The sequence below is a fragment of the Nerophis ophidion genome, linkage group LG03 (genome assembly GCF_033978795.1).
Source record: "Nerophis ophidion isolate RoL-2023_Sa linkage group LG03, RoL_Noph_v1.0, whole genome shotgun sequence".
Classification (NCBI taxonomy): Eukaryota; Metazoa; Chordata; class Actinopteri; order Syngnathiformes; family Syngnathidae; genus Nerophis; species Nerophis ophidion.
Genome location: NC_084613.1, coordinates 23,757,282 through 23,775,927, shown reverse-complemented (window position 1 = coordinate 23,775,927; position 18,646 = coordinate 23,757,282). Strand labels below are relative to the sequence as shown.

At 38.8% G+C, this 18,646-nt stretch overlaps 1 protein-coding gene across 1 annotated transcript in view; it reads right to left on the bottom strand.

Moving 5' to 3' along the window:
• Window positions 1-10,027: 10,027 nt before the first annotated feature.
• cspg4 (chondroitin sulfate proteoglycan 4) overlaps window positions 10,028-18,646 on the bottom strand; it is a 159,353-nt gene continuing 150,734 nt past the window's right edge. The window contains exon 11 of the mRNA XM_061894599.1: window positions 10,028-16,760. Coding sequence (XP_061750583.1) covers window positions 14,899-16,760 — 1,862 coding nt within the window. The 3' untranslated portion in view covers window positions 10,028-14,898. The remainder of the gene's footprint in view (window positions 16,761-18,646) is intronic.

Here is an 18,646-nt window from a genome sequence, read left to right as displayed (position 1 = left end):
CTGGTTATGTTAGGCCAGCAGAGAAGGCCTTGCTGGCCTTGACAGCACACCACTGGCTTTGTGTTCTATGACAAAGTATTTCAAAATGTCAGCTTTTTTTCATCTTACTGTTGTTGTTGTTTTTACCTGTGTAATAATTAATAATAGTACACTTTGTCACTTATAACACAAAGCTGACATTAAGTTGTCCATCCATCCATTTTCTACCGTTTATTCCCTTTTACAAAGCTTTCAAAAATGGAATATATATCGTCTGTTTTAGCATTTTATTTTGTACCCCACAAAATTAATATCAAAATGGCCCCCGCATACTTTGACCATTTAATATGTGGCCCTTGTTGGAAAAAGTTGCGACATCCCTGGCCTAAAACATACAAAAGCGTCTATACAGTTTACTGTGTTCATCAGTTAGATGCAACGCAACATATTTTTTATATATTAAAAAAATCTGTTTACCTAAATACATTTTTCAACAGTATGAATGCCCTATAGGCACAAAATAACACACTCTTCTAATTGAATATAGTAATTAAATGAATGAATGAATTAAATGGGTTGTACTTGTATAGCGCTTTTTTACCTTCAAGGTACTCAAAGCGCTTTGACACTACTTCCAAATTCACCCATTTACACACACATTCACACACTGATGGAGGGAGCTGCCATGCAAGGCGCTAACCAGCACCCATCAGGAGCAAGGGTGAAGTGTCTTGCTCAGGACACAACGGACGTGACGAGGTTGGTACTAGGTGGGGATTGAAACAGGGACCCTCGGGTTGCACACGGCCACTCTTCCGCTGCGCCACACTGTTTGTATACTAAATTAACAGCAACATACACAGTAGACTCTTGCTATTGCCAAATAATGAAGACATTCATTAAAGACTCCAAATGTGCCTATTTTTGGTACTCTAAACCCGAAAATATGCCGCTCACAGTCTTTGAGTGCACTTTTCAGTTTTACACATTAAAAAACAATTACAGCCATGCAGCCAATTATCTTGTCAAAGCATCTTCCTGCTGGAAAATGTTGTGTAAATAGCTGGATTTATAGCTGCAACACTCTTTCCATCAAATCACTTTCTTTTTAAGTCACCATAAAAATTATTATTTATCTTTTTTTTTTTTTAGTAGAGAAAATGGGCGAGGCTGCATTCTACAGCGACAACTAACCCGGGACACCGGAAAAAGATGAGAAAAAGACAGCTTTTACAGGTAATGTATCATCAAGCCCGTACCTATCATTGCAATTCAACTTGAATTAAAAAAAACATAACACATTGAACTAAAAAAATCCATTGGCTCACAAGAATGACCAAAAAGTAGACAAAAGGTTGATTTACAAAAGTTATACTATGCCGTATTTGTAATGCTGGATGAGGCTGAGCCAATCAGTGGCCACGATCCGGAACAACATGCTCTGACCACATTGCTTTTGATTCATTATTATTTTTTGAGCAATTACATTTTTTTTAATAATATCTCACTATTTTTGGCCACTGTGACATTACACACAGTTTTAACAGTAAAACTGTGTTTGAATATTTAATTAAGTGATTCTTTGGGGCACCACTAGATCAGGGGTCGGCAACCTTTCCCACCCACAGAGCCATTTTGCCCCGTATCAAATAAAGAAAACAATGGGAGCCACAAAACTCTTTTGAAATTTATAATGAAATAACACTGCATACAGAGGTTTTTTTTTTGCTTTGTGCTATGTATTAACCAGGGGTCTCAAACACGCGGCCCGCACCTTACTATGAAAATGTTATGTTAGTGCAGCCCGCAAGTTTTAAATGAATGCCGCTTGACAGCATAACACTTGCCAACCCTACCAAATTTTCCGGGAGACTTCCGAATTTGCTGATTTTCGCCCTCACAACATTAATACGGTCATGCTATGAAAGTGCTACCTTTTATGCCCTCTACAACATGTACAAATACCTAGCCCAACCCAGCCACGAATCATATGTGGCTTCTACAAACACATTTGAACGACTGCAAGGCATACTTGTTCAACAGGCATACAGGTTACACTGAGAGTTGTGATATAAACAACTTAAACACTCTTAATGATATGCGCCACACTGTGAACCCACACCAAACAAGAATGACAAACACATTTCTTGAGAACATCCTCACTGTAACACAACAGAACCAATACCCAGAATCCCATGCATCCCATGTGTAATGTAGCGCGGAAGAGCTAAGGATGCATGGGATTCTGGGTATTGGTTCTGTTGTGTTTATGTTGTGTTACAATGCGGATGTTCTCACGAAATATGTTTGTCATTCTTGTTTGGTGTGGGTTCACAGTGTGGCGCATATTAGTAAGAGTGTTAAACTTGTTTATATCACAACTCTCAGTGTAACCTGTATGGCTGTTTATCAAGTATGCCTTGCAATCACTTTCGTGTGTCATCAGAGGCTGCATACTACATGTGACCGGCTGGCACGTGGATAGCATGGTGTAAAAGCGGGCGCGACGCTATGTTTGACAGGCCTGTGAAGGCATTGCCATCAGGGCACATCCTCAATATTATCGACTTGGTGAAAATCAGAGAATGTTGGCCTCGGGTGATTTCTGTGAGAGGCAATAAACTCCGGAAATATCTCGGGATAATCGGGAGGGTAGGCAATTGTGCAGTTGAGCCACATTAGAGTGATCAAAGAGCCGCATGCGGCTCCGGACCCGTGGGTTGCTGACCCCTGCACTAGATGGAGCCTGCTTACCACCAACATTTCAGAGTCACCGATTTAGACCAAAAAAGGTATAAAATATGCTTCAAACAATGTTTTTTTTCTGGCGAGGGACACTGTATACCGTAAATGCTCCAATCAATGCCTTCATTCGTTTGTGTCTACAAAACCGCCCAGATCTACTTGATTTATTGGACATATAGACTAGAGTTATGACAAGAAAGCATTATGTTTTATTGCAATGAATGCATTCGAATACAATTTGGATGGCTAAACGTTGCATGATTGATGGTGTGAATTTCATGGTTTTGACAGCGGCAGCAGTGTAACAAACTCAGCCTCCAGCTGTCTTGAGTGTGTGTTTTCAACTGAAAGGCCTTTCTTTGTTGTGCACAGAGTGTGTGTGTGTGTTGTCACGTCGACCCCCCGACCTCGACATATGGCCCCTTGGTCCCGCCTCGACTCCTTCCCCCTCACGCCCTAACATGGTCTGACTGATAGCTGCATGTGAGAGAACTTCCTAAAGCAGTGTTTTTCAACCACTGTGCCGCGGCACCCTAGTGTGCCGTGAGATGCAGTCTGGTGCGCCGTGGGAGATGATCTAATTTCACCTATTTGGGTTAAAATTTTTTTTGCAAACCAGTAGTTATAGTCTGCAAATTATGTGTTGTTGTTGAGTGTCTGTGCTGTCTAGAACTCGGCAGAGTAACCGTGTAAAACCCTTCCATATCAGTAGGTGGCAGCCGGTAGCCAATTGCTTTGTAGATGTCGGAAACAGCGGGAGGCAGTGTACAGGTAAAAAGGTGTCTAATGCTTAAACCAAAAATAAACAAAAGGTGAGTTTCCCTAAGAAAAGGCATTGAAGCAAGGGGATGCAGAATGAAACTAATACTGAACTGGCTACAAAGTAAACAAAAACAGAATGCTGGACAACAGCAAAGACTTGCTGAGGAGCTAAGACGGCATCCACAATGTACATTCGAACATGACATGACAATCAACAATGTCCCCACAAAGAAGGATAAAACAACTGAAATATTTGTGATTGCTAAAACAAAGTAGATGCGGGAAATGGCGCTGAAAGGAAGACATGAAACTGCTACAGGAAAATACCAACAAAACAGGAAAAGCCACCAAAATAGCGCAAGACAAGAACTAAAACATTACACACAGGAAAACAGCAAAAAACTCAAAATAAGTCACAGCGTGACGTGCCAGGTGGTGACAGTACACCTACTTTGAGACAAGAGCTATAGTGATGCATGCTTGGTTATGGTTTAAAGTCATATCCAACAATTGCGACAAAGACGTTTTACTGTCTACTGAGTTTAGTTTTTTTATGATTTCTGGTGGTGGCGTGCCTACGTATTTTTTCAACGCAAAAAATGTGTCTTGGCTCAAAAAAAATTGAAAAACACTGTTAGCATTAAAATAAGCGTAAAACTATGATAGATAATGTCACAGACCGTTCACGCTGCTCATTTACTGGAGAAGCAATGTAGCGCTAACTATTTTAAAATGCTCACATGAAAACAAGAGACATTAGCTTCTTTCTCCATGAGTAAAACAACATACTCCAATCTAAACTTAATGTATACAAACACATTCCTGTCAAAGCAACTATGATATTAAATTCTGTTCATTAGGGATGTAATAGCACGAAAATTTCATATCACGGTTATTGTTCCTGAAATTATCACAGTTATTCTTATCACGGTATTGTTGAATGTGTTCACAAAGTTGTATTAAAAAATTTAAATACAATAATTAAACAGCCTCACGTTATACTTTCTTGGCAGAGAAAATGTTAACTTGTAAAAAGTTAGTTTTTTTAACGATACAAATCAAAACTTGAACGGTTTATAACCTCACACAAATTCTCCACCTGTTGACATATTTCTTCCAGTATCGATCTCCAGGTCTGAGAGCACAGCCTGCAGGTTCGATGTGCAAAATTGAATATCTTAGTTGCTCCAATAGTTTCAACAAGTTTAGATAAGGGAATGTCGTTTTTTTTATGGAGAAAGATTGTAATATCTCTTGTTTTCATGTTAGCATTTAGGCTAGTTAGCGCCAGCCTGCTTGTGTAGTATATGACTTTTACGGTTTTATGATAATTTTGATTTAAAACGGTAATACCAACTGTGGGAAGTTTTTCCGCGCTTTATCATTATACCGTTTATCGTTGTGCACATAAACAGAGAGCTCAATAGATACTGGGAGGAATATGACACCAGGAAGTGAATTTGCGTGACTTCCCACCAACCGGACGTGACGCATCCAACACACTTTCTTCTGTCACGTTGAGGTATTTCACGCTTCATAATGCGTCACACATTATCAATGGGAGACAGGTCTGGACTACAGCCAGGCCAGTCTAGTACCCGCACTCTATTACTATTAAGCCGCACTGTTGTAACATGTGGCTTGGCATTGACTTGCTGTAATAAGCAGAGGCGTCCATGATAACGTTGCTTGGATGACAACATATGTTGCTCCAAAAACTGTATGTACCTTTCAGCATTATTGTTGCCTTCACAGATGTGTAAGTTACCTATGCCTTGGGCACTAATACACCACCATACTATCACAGATGCTGGCTTTTGAACTTTGCGTCTATAACAATCCGGATGGTTCTTTTCCTCTCTCTTCCGGAGGACACGACGTCCACCGTTTCCAAAAACAATTTGAAATGTGGACTCGTCAGACCATAGAAGACTTTTCTATTTTGCATCAGTCCATCCTAAATGAGCTTGGGCCCAGCGAAGCCGGCGGCGTTTCTGGGTGTTGTTGATGAATGGCTTTCGCTTTGCATAGTAGAGTTTTAACTTGCACTTATGGATGCAGCGACGAACTGTATTTACTGACAGTGTTTTTTCTGAAGTGTTCCTGGGCCCAAGTGGTTATATCCTTTACACACTGATCACGGGCATTCAATGATGGTTTTCAGCTTTGCTGCATACGTACAGTGATTTCTCCAGTTTCTCTGAACCTTTTTATGATATTATTGACAATATATGGTGAAATACCTAAATTCCTTGCAATAGCTCGTTTAGAAATGTAGTTCTTAAACTGTTGGACAATTTGCTCAAATATTTGTTCACAATGTGGGGACGCTCATCCCATCCTTGTTTGTGAATGACTGAGCATTTCATGGAAGCAGCTTTTATACCCAATCATGGCAACCACCTGTTCCCAATTAGCCTGTTCACCTGTGGGATGTTCCAAATAAGTGTTTGATGAGCATCACTCAACTATCTCAGTCTTTTTTGCCACTCAAGCCAGCTTTTTTTAAAAACATGTTGCAGGCGTTAATTCCAAATGAGGTAATATTTGCCAAAAATAACAATGTCTTCTTGTTCGAACATAAAGTATCTTGTCTTTTCAGTCTGTTCAATTGAATAAGAGTTGAAAAGGATTTGCAAATGATTGTATTCTGTTTTTATTTACTACTTAAACAACCTGCCAACTTTACTGGTTTAGGGGTTTGTACATCCCAAGTCTTGACTGACATCTTGTGACATCTTGGAGTAGGCGGCGACATCAAAAGCATAATCGGAGCTCTGGGACACTCGCCATGATGATAGTGACGGTGTTTTCCGATTGGCTGCCCAGATAAGGCGGACACGGTCAAGTCCCAACAGGAAATGGTCATGTTTGGTTATCTCAAAGAGGCTTACTTTTTGTATTGAAGCTGAACCAGCACCGTTACTTGGATATTGGTTTCTTTCCTTTATTTTCAGACCAGGTCTTTGTTTTTAAGCAGTTTGCACACATACTCGCAGGAACTTCCCTCCCTCTTTAATTTCCCCACTTTATGGACACAAGTGTTTATCTTCCTGGCATCCCAGGAATGGTTCCTCCTCCTCTTCCCCAGGATTCAGTTGTTTTCCTATTCTTAAAGCCAAGGGGTTTCATTTTGCTCCAAACTTATGCAAGACAACTGTAGCCAGAGACATAAAAGGAAGAATATTCCCGCTTCATCCTGGCATAATTTAAGCATCTGAAGGGAACATCAAGTCTGCTCAGACGCTTTTAAATGTTTTTTTTTTTTTTTAAAGGAAACAATTCCTTCAACTCCATGCAGCATGGACTCTGTTTATGTTTTTGGTAGCAGAAGCATGATTAATCTCAACTATCACCATCCTTTCGCAAGCCCATAACAGAATGTCCTACATGTGTAATAATATTTTGAGATATTTAAAAAACTATTTTTATAATCTGTCATACGCCTTTGATGACAAAATGAACTCGTTTTGCACATGTATGCAAACGAAAACAAGCGCCGGGATTCTGTTCGCCTTGAAAGACATCCAGCAGAGACATACAACACTTGCATAATCACAGCTGAGAGATGATGACGTCAGAGAGAGAGAGAAAGAGAGATTGAAAAAGAGAACTTTTTTTTTCAAACTCACAAATGATGTGAACGAACACTGCTGCCACCTGGTGGTAAATCTGGCTTGTGACATTCTTGTGCCATCACTATTTGAGGGAGTGTTATAACTTTGAAATGTAATGTTTTATAAACACTTACTGTTTACATTTGTGTTACATTATTGTTGTAATGTTTACTCATTTATATATATGAATTTATTTTAAAGATATCTATTAATTAAATATATTTTAACAAAATGCTTTATCATTGGTATATATATATATATATATATTCAAATATATTTAATAATTCGATTTAAAAATATATGCGAATGATCAAACATTATAATAGCAGTTTATTTAAAGTATTAAACAACATTAAAACATTTTTTTTAAATGGGTAGACTTCAAAAAATAAATTTATATTATTGAATTAGGATTTCAGATCAAATAAAAAAAATATACAAACACTTACTATTTAATCCTTTGTATGTATTATAAAATATTTGATTGAATATATTTAATGATCAGTTTTTTTATTTTTAAATTTAATTGAATAGATTTAAAAATATGTACAAATTATAAAACATTACAATAATAATAATATTGTAAAATAAATGTACATAGTAATTGTATATATATATATATATATATATATATATATATATATACACATATACATATATATATATATATATATATTTATTTAAATATTTGATTTAGAATCCTAATTAAACATAAGCAATTTATTAAAAAAATGTCTACCCATTTAAAAACATTGAGGTTTAATGCCTAATCATTGATATGTATTTTAAAATATATTTGATTAAATACATTTAGCATAAATTCAATGACACGCCTCCTTGCCACCCCCACTGGATTAAAGAAGTTCTATATTTTTTTTAAAACACAACTGGGATGTGGGTGGTTGATGAGCCTTTTGTGTGCTTGTTGGTATATCTCTGTAAGATCATTCAGGAATGCAGCAGTCTGGTTTTATGTTGACATCTCTCTGTGGTTCCTATTTTTTTTTTATTTTTTTATTTATTTAATTTATTTATTAATATTATTATAATTATAATATTTTCTTCTTTTTAGAATATATATATATATATAATATATATATATATATATATACTCTAAAAAGAGAAAATAAGGTATATATTTTTATATACATATATATACTCTAAAAAGAAATTTATGTGTGTGTGTACTCACACACACTTAGTGTTATGTATTAGTTTTATACTGTATTGTGCTAGTGGGGGAGACAGCATTTGATGTATTTGTGTTTACTTTTGTCAATTTATGTCTGTAAAAAACACATTATTTTAATGATTAGATTTTTTTAATAATATGTTTTCAATTAATTTAATAGATTCAAAATCTATCCAATGGTTAAATAAATTTTAAAATATATGCAATGATTATGCATCACAACAATAATGTAAGAGAAATGTATATAGGAAGTAATTTTATACATTTTTTATTTTTGATCCGAAACCCTAATTCAATAATAGCAATTTATAAAAAAAAACAAAAAAGGGCAAAAAAATCTACTCATTTAAGAAAGCCTAATTCATTGTTATACCACAAGCTATACTGCATTAGAACGATTTTGACAAGCTCATAGCCTCAGAAATATAACCCCAAAAATATATATTTTTATCACATTTTCATTTTGTAGGTTAAAATTTTTTATTTATTCTGCTCATGAGTCAATGGAGCTGATCATTTTTTAATACATTATATATTTTAAGTATCAAATAGTTCATGTAGGTCATAACGTGTTTGCTTAAATAAGGATTTGACTTTTTAAAATTTAATTTCAGGATAATTGATGCACTTTAAATTTTCAATTACAGACTAAGAAACAATTCTAAAATTATTTTTTGTGGAAAGTTGATATAAATATATTTGTCGTTGTCTTTAATGTTGATAAGAATAAAATGTTATGCTGAGGTGTATTTATAACAATTTTATAGACAAATTATACGTTTTAGAGTCGCAGCGAAGCGTGGAGGCCGCAACATTTTACCCCATCGGGGGGTGTAAAATAAATAAAATCCACTGAATAAAATATATTAAAAAATATATTAGAACAACAATGTAACACTAAATTGTGTTATTTTCTTACTTCACCTGACATCCTAATTCAATAATAGCAGTGAAAAAAAGACTATCTGTGGAAAAAAAAAACTTTCAAGTCATCATTTATTGTTAGACCCCAGGCTACACTGTAATATAACTGTCATGATCCGTGTTCCGGATCATGTTTATATTATGTTCTGTTCGTTTTGGACTCCCTTAGTTCCTGTTTTTGTGCAACCTTGTTTGTTTTGGTTACCATGGTTAAATATTGTTTCCACCTGTCTCTGATTGGTGTTTGCCTGCTCACCTGCTGACCGAGCACTAATCAGGCACTATTTAAGCCTGCCTTTACTGATCACTGCGTCATTAGTAGTTTCATGCTTATTTCATGCAATACCATTGTTCATGCTGTTTGTTTCTTGCTATGCCATAGTTATGCTAGTTGTTTGCGTCACGCAATCCTCCACGTAAGTCTTATTTATTTCATACCATAGTTAGAGAGTTTTTGCCTTGTCTATAGTTCCATGTTTCCTGTGCTAAGTTTGCACCTTAGCTTCCGCGTGCAATAGGCATGCTTGCCTTTGTTTTTTGCCTGTTATTTTGTAGTTAGATTAATAAATGTGTTCCTACCTGTAAGCCTTGTCCGGAATAGTGCGTTTGCATCCCGGGAGAACAAACCTCGCAGTAAGCTGCGAGAACCAAGTCGTGATAATAACTATCTTGACAAGCTCATAGCATCAGAAATAGAATAAAATAAAAAAAAATCTCTGCACACAATTCTCATCCAAAATGACTAATTATCTATATTAGTAATTATTTAGATGTGTGTTGGCTTGTTCTTGTACAAAAAGAAACACCATTTTTGTTGCATCACTTTTTTTTTTATTGCAAATAGTGTGATGGAAAATGTTCTGGCGGTTCCAATGGATGATGCATGTCTTGGTCTGGGAGCTAAAGTCTTTTACAACATGAAGTGATGTAAGGGAAGTGAAAGAAGTCATAATAATAATGATAATGATAATAAATAATAATGGATGAACAAAAGAGAGGTGGTGACGAAACATGAATGAAAACAAAAAGGGATCAGCAAGATGGAGAAAAGGGGTTGTTAGTATTATTAAATGTTTAATTTGAGTACAGAGAAACACAAATGAATACCCCCTCTCCCTGGAAAAAAAAACTAATTATTTACAAAAAAAAGGGATAAAATGCAGACAATTTGTGGTAAGAAAGAACAAACTTTTACAGGAAATTGAAAGTGTCCTGGAGCACATGACTTCCTGAGCTCTGTGCCGTCTGCAAATCTAGAACACGATCTTTAACAATTTAGTAAGGTTATGTTGTTAACGTTATGCGTTCAAACAAGAGTAACAAAAAAGGACAACATTTTAGTGGAAAAACAATTTAGCAAGTCTAGTTTATTTTGGAAATCCTCCAATCGACATCCACCATTGTGAGAGTACCAAGGAAGTAAAAGTTCATCATTTCAACAAAAAAGTCTGGGGGAAAAAAACCTCAATATTTCAGTATGTGACTATATTTAGCTTACATACAGTATGGAATGCTTCGAACCTCGGATCCTAATGAGTGGATTGTTCCCATCCCTGCACCTTCTGGGAATCCTGACGTCTTGTCCACGCCCCTCAAGGTGTGTTTAAGACCAACTTCCTGTCCTCCTTTGTGCTGCCAGGCCAGTCTGGCAAAACCTAGTCGGGAGTCAAAGCTAAAATCAAGTTTTTACAACTTTTCTCACGTTTGAAGTTTTTGTTCTCCGTACCGATCCTCCAAAAAGAGACAAACTGATGAAATGTTGCGAGTGATGACCAAATTTAGCCCTGAGAAACAATTGTTGAACAATGATCTAAAAAGAGGCAGTTTGTCGTCTTCTTGATGTACAAGCTAATCTATTAGGAAAAAAGCGAACAGTTTAAAGGAGAGCTGCATTTTTTAAAATAGATTTTTCCACCATTCCCGAATTTTTATGTCAGACAAGAACAAACATGTCTTTTTATTGTATGTAAAATAAAAATAAATAGTAAAACACTGCTAGCAAGGGGTGGGTAATAATGCAAGTGATGGGGAGTCCTTTACTCCGTCTGTAAAAACATCCAAAAACCGCCAACAATGCTCCACCTACATACCTTTTGATCTGCATATTAACCAAGTTACAGTCAGTGTTATTGGAGGAGATAATGCAGAGGAACTACTTTTCCTGGCGTAGTAACAACGCCTTACTTTCCATTCACAATACTGTACAATGCGACAGGACAACAATCTTTACTGTCTGAGAAATAAGAACGATCATATTTACCATTAAGAATAGACAACCAAATGTTCTGTAAAATATTTATTTTGTCCGTACACGGCTAGCTCGACTGTATATGTAACTGTAATATCAACAACTATGCGCTCCATGTATCGCTATCAAAATCATGGTGACTTTTGTGATGGATTGTTTTCCTGTTTTATTTTGGTCAGGATTTATCACGGATTTATACCGCCGATTCCGATATCCCTTAGTGCGATTGACCGTTATCAATACCGATCACATGTATTAATTGTCCATTTTTCTACTTATCTACGGTGAGTGCTATTGATTGTATAAAATAAACATATTAGCAAGATATTTAAACCAGATCCTTATTCTCTTTTATCACACACAGTAGTTTGAACAAATCAATATCAATGGTGCACAATAACTAAACAAAATCCAAGCTTTCCCCCCCTCAATGTCCCTACCTTGTCAAGGGACTTCCCAGGAGACACAAGACATTGATACAACGTTGATTGTACGTGCATGTCCTTTTAAAACTGATTTTGAAACAACGTGGCAAAATAGTTTTATTTGTAAATTAGAATTCAACGTTGGATCCACATTGTTGGTTGGGAAATTACCAAATTTCAATGGTCAACTCAACGTCACAACCTGACATGGAATTAATGTCGTCAAAAAGCATGTTGTTTCAACGTTGTATTTGTGTTGTAGAATATTGGTTGGAAAATGACCGAAATTCAATGGTTGAGATCAAAGTCAGAACTCAGCATTGATTAAACGTCTTTAAAAAGTATGTTGTTCCAATGTTGTATTTGTGTTGTCAAATATTGGTTGGGAAATGACCAAATTTTAATGATCATATCAAGGTCAGAACACAACATTCACTAACCGTCGTCAAAAAGCACGTTGTTTCAACGTTATGTTTGAGTTGCTCAACGTCAGGACCGAATTCAACAAGTTCTCAACGTTGTTTTAATGTCTTGTGCCTGCTGGGTTATTCCCTGAATTTGTAAACATTAGCAAAAAGAACAACAAATGATTTTGTGAAAATAGAAATATCGATCATATCCTGATATTAACGCTGGTGTCGGCACCACCAATTTATGGATCAATTCCCCCTCTTCAACAGTTAACAACTGTTATATTATTCTCTTGCTAACTCTAATGAATCTACTTTTTCCCCCCTGTTAATATCGTACTTCTACCTACACTCCTTCAGCTTTACTTTACATGTATTTCTTCTGTTGTTTCAACCTAGCTTAACCACTAGCAAGCTAGCTCGCTTAGCTAGCATGCCTCTTGGTGTACAAACTCCGTCCTCATACTTGATAAAGATTCTTCTATCCCGCTCCACTTCTGTAACCATCGGTATATTTAGGCTCAAAAAGATAAGGTTCTGGATCCTCATTTGTCCTAAAGTAGCTATCGTTCTCAGTGCTGTTGTTGTTAAGGAAAGTAGCGTCCCTGTAAAGTAAAAAGTTCTGGTAATTCTTAAAGGGGAACGTTATCACCAGACCTATGTAAGCGTCAATATATACCTTGATGTTGCAGAAAAAAGACCATATATTTTCTTAACCGATTTCCGAACTCTAAATGGGTGAATTTTGGCAAATTAAACACCTTTCTGTTTATACCTCTCTGAGCGACGACGTCAGAACGTGACGTCAGATCGGTACTCAACGCCATTTTTCCCTACACATCAGACGCATCGAGTCAAATCAGCTCTGTTATTTTCCGTTTTTTTTACTGTTTTCCGATACCTTGGAGACATCATGCCTCGTCGGTGTGTTGTCGGAGGGTGTAACAACACGATCAGGGACGGATTCAAGTTGATTTACGTAGAATGTGCATCGATTAGCACGGCATGCTAATCGATGCTAACATGCTATTTAGGCTAGCTGTTTGTACATATTGCAGCCTTATGTCTCATTTGAAGCTATATTTACATCTAGCCTTTCCCTCCATCCACATTTAATGCCAAACAAACACTTAGCAATCGACGGATTTAAGTTGCTCCAGTGTCAAGAGATGCTAAAGTCCCCCGTTTGGTTTTTACCGGTGATGCTACGACAGAGATGGCACAGAGATGGCAAAAATGTCTGAATATCCTGCGACACTCAAAGCAGATGCATTTCCAATGATAAAGTCAACGAAATCACAAAGGTGAGTGTTGTTGTTATTGACTTTTGTGCTAATCAGACATATTCGGTCGCGGCATTACTGCCAGTTAATCGATGCTAACATGCTATTTAGGCTACCTGTATGTACATTTGAAACTATATTTACGTCCAGCGTTTCCTTCCATCCGCATTTAATGCGAAACAAGCACTTACCAATCGACGGATTTAAGTAGATCCAGTGTCAATGCGAAAGTCCTGATCGTTTGGTTTGCACATTTTACCGTCGATGCTAACGCAAAGATGGCCGAATAGCGTCAATAGCTATTCGCTCGATAGCTTCAGTTTCTTCTTCAATTTCGTTTTCGCTATCTGCCTCCATACTCCACCCATCTGTTTCAATACATGCGTAATCTGTTGAATCGCTTAAACCGCTGAAATCCGAGTCTGAATCCGAGCTAATGTCGCTATATTTTGCTGTGCTATTCGCCATTGTTTGTATTGGAATCGCTATGTGACGTCACAGGGAAATGGACAGCGGCTTAAGCAAATAGCGAAAATCAAGCACTTTAAAGCTTTTTTTAGGGATATTCCGGGACGGGTAAAATTTAGAAAAAAAAATTAGAAAAATAAAATAAGCCACTGGGAACTGATTTTTATTGGTTTTAACCCTTCTGAAATTGTGATAATGTTCCCCTTTAAAATAGCCGAAATAGGGCAAAACAGGATACAAAAAATTGCCAAAATACTGTGAATATTACATGTTTTTATGGATGTGCCTGGTGTTACTGTAAACCTATTCTTACAGTATGAATATAAAATGTTGGAGCTTAACCCTTTTAAGAGTGGTCAATCCCCATTGCATGTGTTGTTCGCTAGGAGTTTTTCACTACTTAGCTCGCAAAGAAATGAAAAAGACGAGTATGTTCTTGTCTCACATAAGGAATGTGAATGATGGTCGATATAAAAAAAAAAAGTGAAGTTCCCCTTAAACGTGGGCCAATGTTTAAAGCTGGCAAAGCACAGCCAGAATATTTTCTTTTTGCAAACACGGAGCATGTTCATGTCGTTTGTGCCCTTTGACGAAGAGGAATGATAAAAAATAAATAGACGTGGCACTGGAAGATAAGAAACTGCCTCTCGCCTTGTCAAACAACCATTCAGTGCCTTGTTGCCTGAGAATCAGTCCACAGTCAATGTCGAGATAAGTTGGCGTCCGAGAACAAAAATCCATCAATCACTGCGGCAAGAAGTCTATAATACTGAGAAGAAGACTTGGAGGAGGCGGCGCTCCAAACAATTAAAGATCCACCTCTCACGGGGGGAAAGTCCAAAGTTTCAGACCCAGTACTGGTTCTTTTTCAAGGCTGGAGTCGTCGTTCGACAGTCCTGCAGCAACTCCGGGTCGGCCTCTTTGGGATCCATGTCGGACATGGGGATGCTATTGGCTGGGTCGGTTTTTCGAAAGGTTTCCGTGCCGGCCACCTCTCCGTTTTTCGGCTTGGTTGCTGCCGTTTGGACATTGTGCTTGCCGGTCTTGTTTTTGCGCACTAGATAGTAAGCCAAGAGGGCAGCCAGGAGCAGGAGAATGAGAATGACCAAGATGGGGATGAGAATGGACCACACATTGCCGCGTCGGGAAACTACTGGGTTTTTATGGGAGCCGGTGTCCGAGGGAGCTGCCGTGGTGGCCTCTGCCTGGGGCTGGTCCTTGTTGGCTTTCCAAAGAGGACTTTCGGGAGTCGCACGGGGAGACCCACCAACATCACTATTGTCCTTGGATGGGGTTCCTGAGGGGACCCTCAGTAGAGTTGCGGGATAGACCCCAGAAGCATTGTATGGTCCTGTTTGAAAATTAAGCACACACACGGCTGGCGGTACTCCATGAGCCTTAAGTAAGAAGCGGGCCTCCTCTTGAGTGACCCCATCTTGGGCCCCAGAAGAGCTTTTGGGGATTTCTACAGCAACACGCCCTTCATCCAGGTCCCGCTGGCTAAACGAGTCCACTGGCTGGCCTGCACCAGGACCTCCGGATCTGACAAATCGAGCTCCTTTTGGATGCTGGATAACGGTGAACGTTGGGGAGGTCCTGGTCTTGTTCCCCAGGGCCGTTGCGTCCAGAAGCTTGCTGTCTAGTTGAACAAGAGAGTCTTGAGGTAGGAGGGGATCCTCAGCGATCTTGGCCAGAGGTTGAACTGTGATGTCGAGCACAGATGACACATTAGCTGCTCGACTGCGAGCGACAAAGGTCACGCTGTCACGAGGTGAAGTGGACTTCACAAAGCGGACGCTCACTCTTCCTTCTTTGATCTGTTTCTGGGTGAAGGCCGATGTAGGCTGCCGGTCTACCATGACTGCCGCATACTTGGGGACACTTGTGATCTTGTATAGGACGTCTTCCTCTACAGGACCGCCAGTGGTGGCTTTCAGCATCTCTTCAGTCACAAGAGTCTCGTCATCTCCTTGCTTCACTTTGATCTCAGGGGCTTTGTCCAGAATGAGGGTGCGAGCGAGTACTCCTATGTGGAGCGTGTGCGGCTCCGTGTCGTGTTCTCCGTCCGACACAATGAATTCCACAAAGCCGTCTGCGAGGCTTCCGTCACTTTCAAAGCCCACCTGGTCGTTTTTGATCATCTCTTGAGTGAACTGAGAGATAGTGTCCCTGGTGCGGGCATCTACCAAGTGCCCATTTTTTGGCGCTTTGGTTACCTTAAAGTAGACTTCATCTGGTAGACTGTCTTCATCACGAGTGTTCAGATGCTTCTGGGTCAAAATGGCCATAGATCCTTGCAGGACCTCCAGTAGCATGTCAATAGTGACGAGTTCAGGGGATTCTGAGCCGCGTCGTTTGATGGAGACATTGAATATTTCCTCTAGGACAACAGAGTCGGCAGGGGAGCTCAAACTACCACCCTGAGATTTAAGACGGGCCCTGAAGGTGAAACTGTCAAAGGAGGCCCCTGAGTCATCATGGAGATACTCCAGCTCGCCCAGGGTCACGTCTTCCTGCATGAAGTAGGGTGCATCCCGAGGAAGGTCCTGACCTCCAAGAGTGATGCGTCCGTGGTCAGGGAAGCGCTTCATCTCGAAGACCACGTCTGCTTCGGCTCTCTCCGACTCGGGAAGGCTAGCCAGGAGGTTGGAAGCATCCAGGGTGGAATCATCAATTGTTTTTCTCTGGCCTTGCACAATATCTAGACCTGCGTGGAAACAATAAGCACATGTCAGTTGCTTTGCAGGATCCATCAACGATTCAGTCTCTATTTAATCTGCTCCCTTCAATTAATTTTTTATTCATTCATTCTCTGGGTTGGAGCTGAGCGGCTAGGGAGACTGCATCCGTGACTTGTTGCCAGTTAACAAGCGATGTGACGGTCAATGATTAGTGTGAGATTGAGTTTAAAAAACGATAGCTGATCATGAATTCATAGGCATGCAGCAACAAGTGACGCATAAAATACATAGATGTGTTGGTGGCTTTCAGCTTTTGCCACCAGGGGTCGCCACGGCGAGTTTGTGTCATGTTCCGCATGACATACATGATTTCATTGGTTCTTTTTCTGTGCCTTGTCAAGAAATAGCCGACTGTGCTTAAGACCCTCCCCCAGATATACAAGGAGGACCAGACGTTCCTGGTCAGTATGGCTGTTTTGTTTACACCCTTTTGTGTTTTGTCTTTTTGCAAGAAACAGCTGAGATTGGCCCCGCCCTCTTACGGATCACAAATTGGCCTCAGGTGTGCGTTCTCTCTCTGCTCTCTCTCTACTCGCTCACTTTCATGTGCGGCTGTTGGCGTAACGCCGGTGATGACTCGCACTGTGGCATTTTTTTTCTCAGTTCTTGTTCGATCTGGTGACAATATTATAAAATGATGTTGCTGATTAGACGGCATGTCTGATATTGTGTATTTCTGACAGTCCAAAAATGTTGACAAACACATAAGATGGAGGATTCTTTTCTCTAGAGACTTAATGCACTTTACATAGTGAAACCCATTACCTACATCTTTGAGCTACATTTAAACCAGTGTGGGTGGCACTGGAAGCAAGTGTCCTGCCCAAGGCAGTGGCTAGGATGGTAGAAGCGGGGGCCAAACCTGGAACCCTCGAGTTGTTGGCACGGTCGCTCTACCAATCGAGCCACACCGACCCTTTTTTCTTTTCAGAGTTGCAAAAAAAAAGAAACAACAGCGCTTGCAGAACAGTTTTAGCCTTGATAAATCACATTGCGCAAGCTGAATAATTAGTTTTGGATCTTCTCCTCCAGGTATTGTGGGCGTTCTGATGATTTCGCGCGGCCTCCATCTAGTGGTACGAAAACATTTGATTCATTCTTAAAATACAGTGTTTTATTATCCTATAATCAAAAATTAGATTCATTCTTAAAGTACAATGTTTTATTATCTTATAATCAAAAATTGGATTCATTCTTAAAGTACAGTGTTTTATTATCCTATAATCTAACCCAGTGTTTCTATTCAAACTGTGTAATGTTACAGTGGCCCCAAAATTACATATACTTGTTAAATAAAACCTCTGCCTTGTTTTTAACGAATACCTATGCCATTTATGCAACTGCATTCTAATTTTGGTCTTTATGGTGGTAATTGGAAAGCCATATTTTTTCTGGTACTTGGTGAAAAGAATTTTAAGAACCACTGCCATACAGGTATTTAAAATCCATAGTCCGTAGACCAGGGGTGACCAACGCGGTGCCCGCGGGCACCAGGTAGCCCGTAAGGACTAGAGGAGTAGCCCGCTGGCCTGTTCTAAAAATAGATCAAATAGCAGCACTTACCAGTGGGCTGCCTTTATTTTACAAATTTTATTTATTTACTAGCAAGCTGGTCTCGCGTTGCTCGACATTTTTAATTCTAAGAGAGACAAAACTCAAATAGAATTTGAAAATCCAAGAAAATATTTTAAAAACTTGGTCTTCACTCTTTAAATAAATTCATTTATTTTTTTTACTTAGCTTCTTATAACTTTCAGAAATACAATTTTAGAGAAAAAATACAACCTTAAAAATTATTTTTGGATTTTTAAACACATATACTTTTTTACCTTTTAAATTCCTTCCCCTTCTT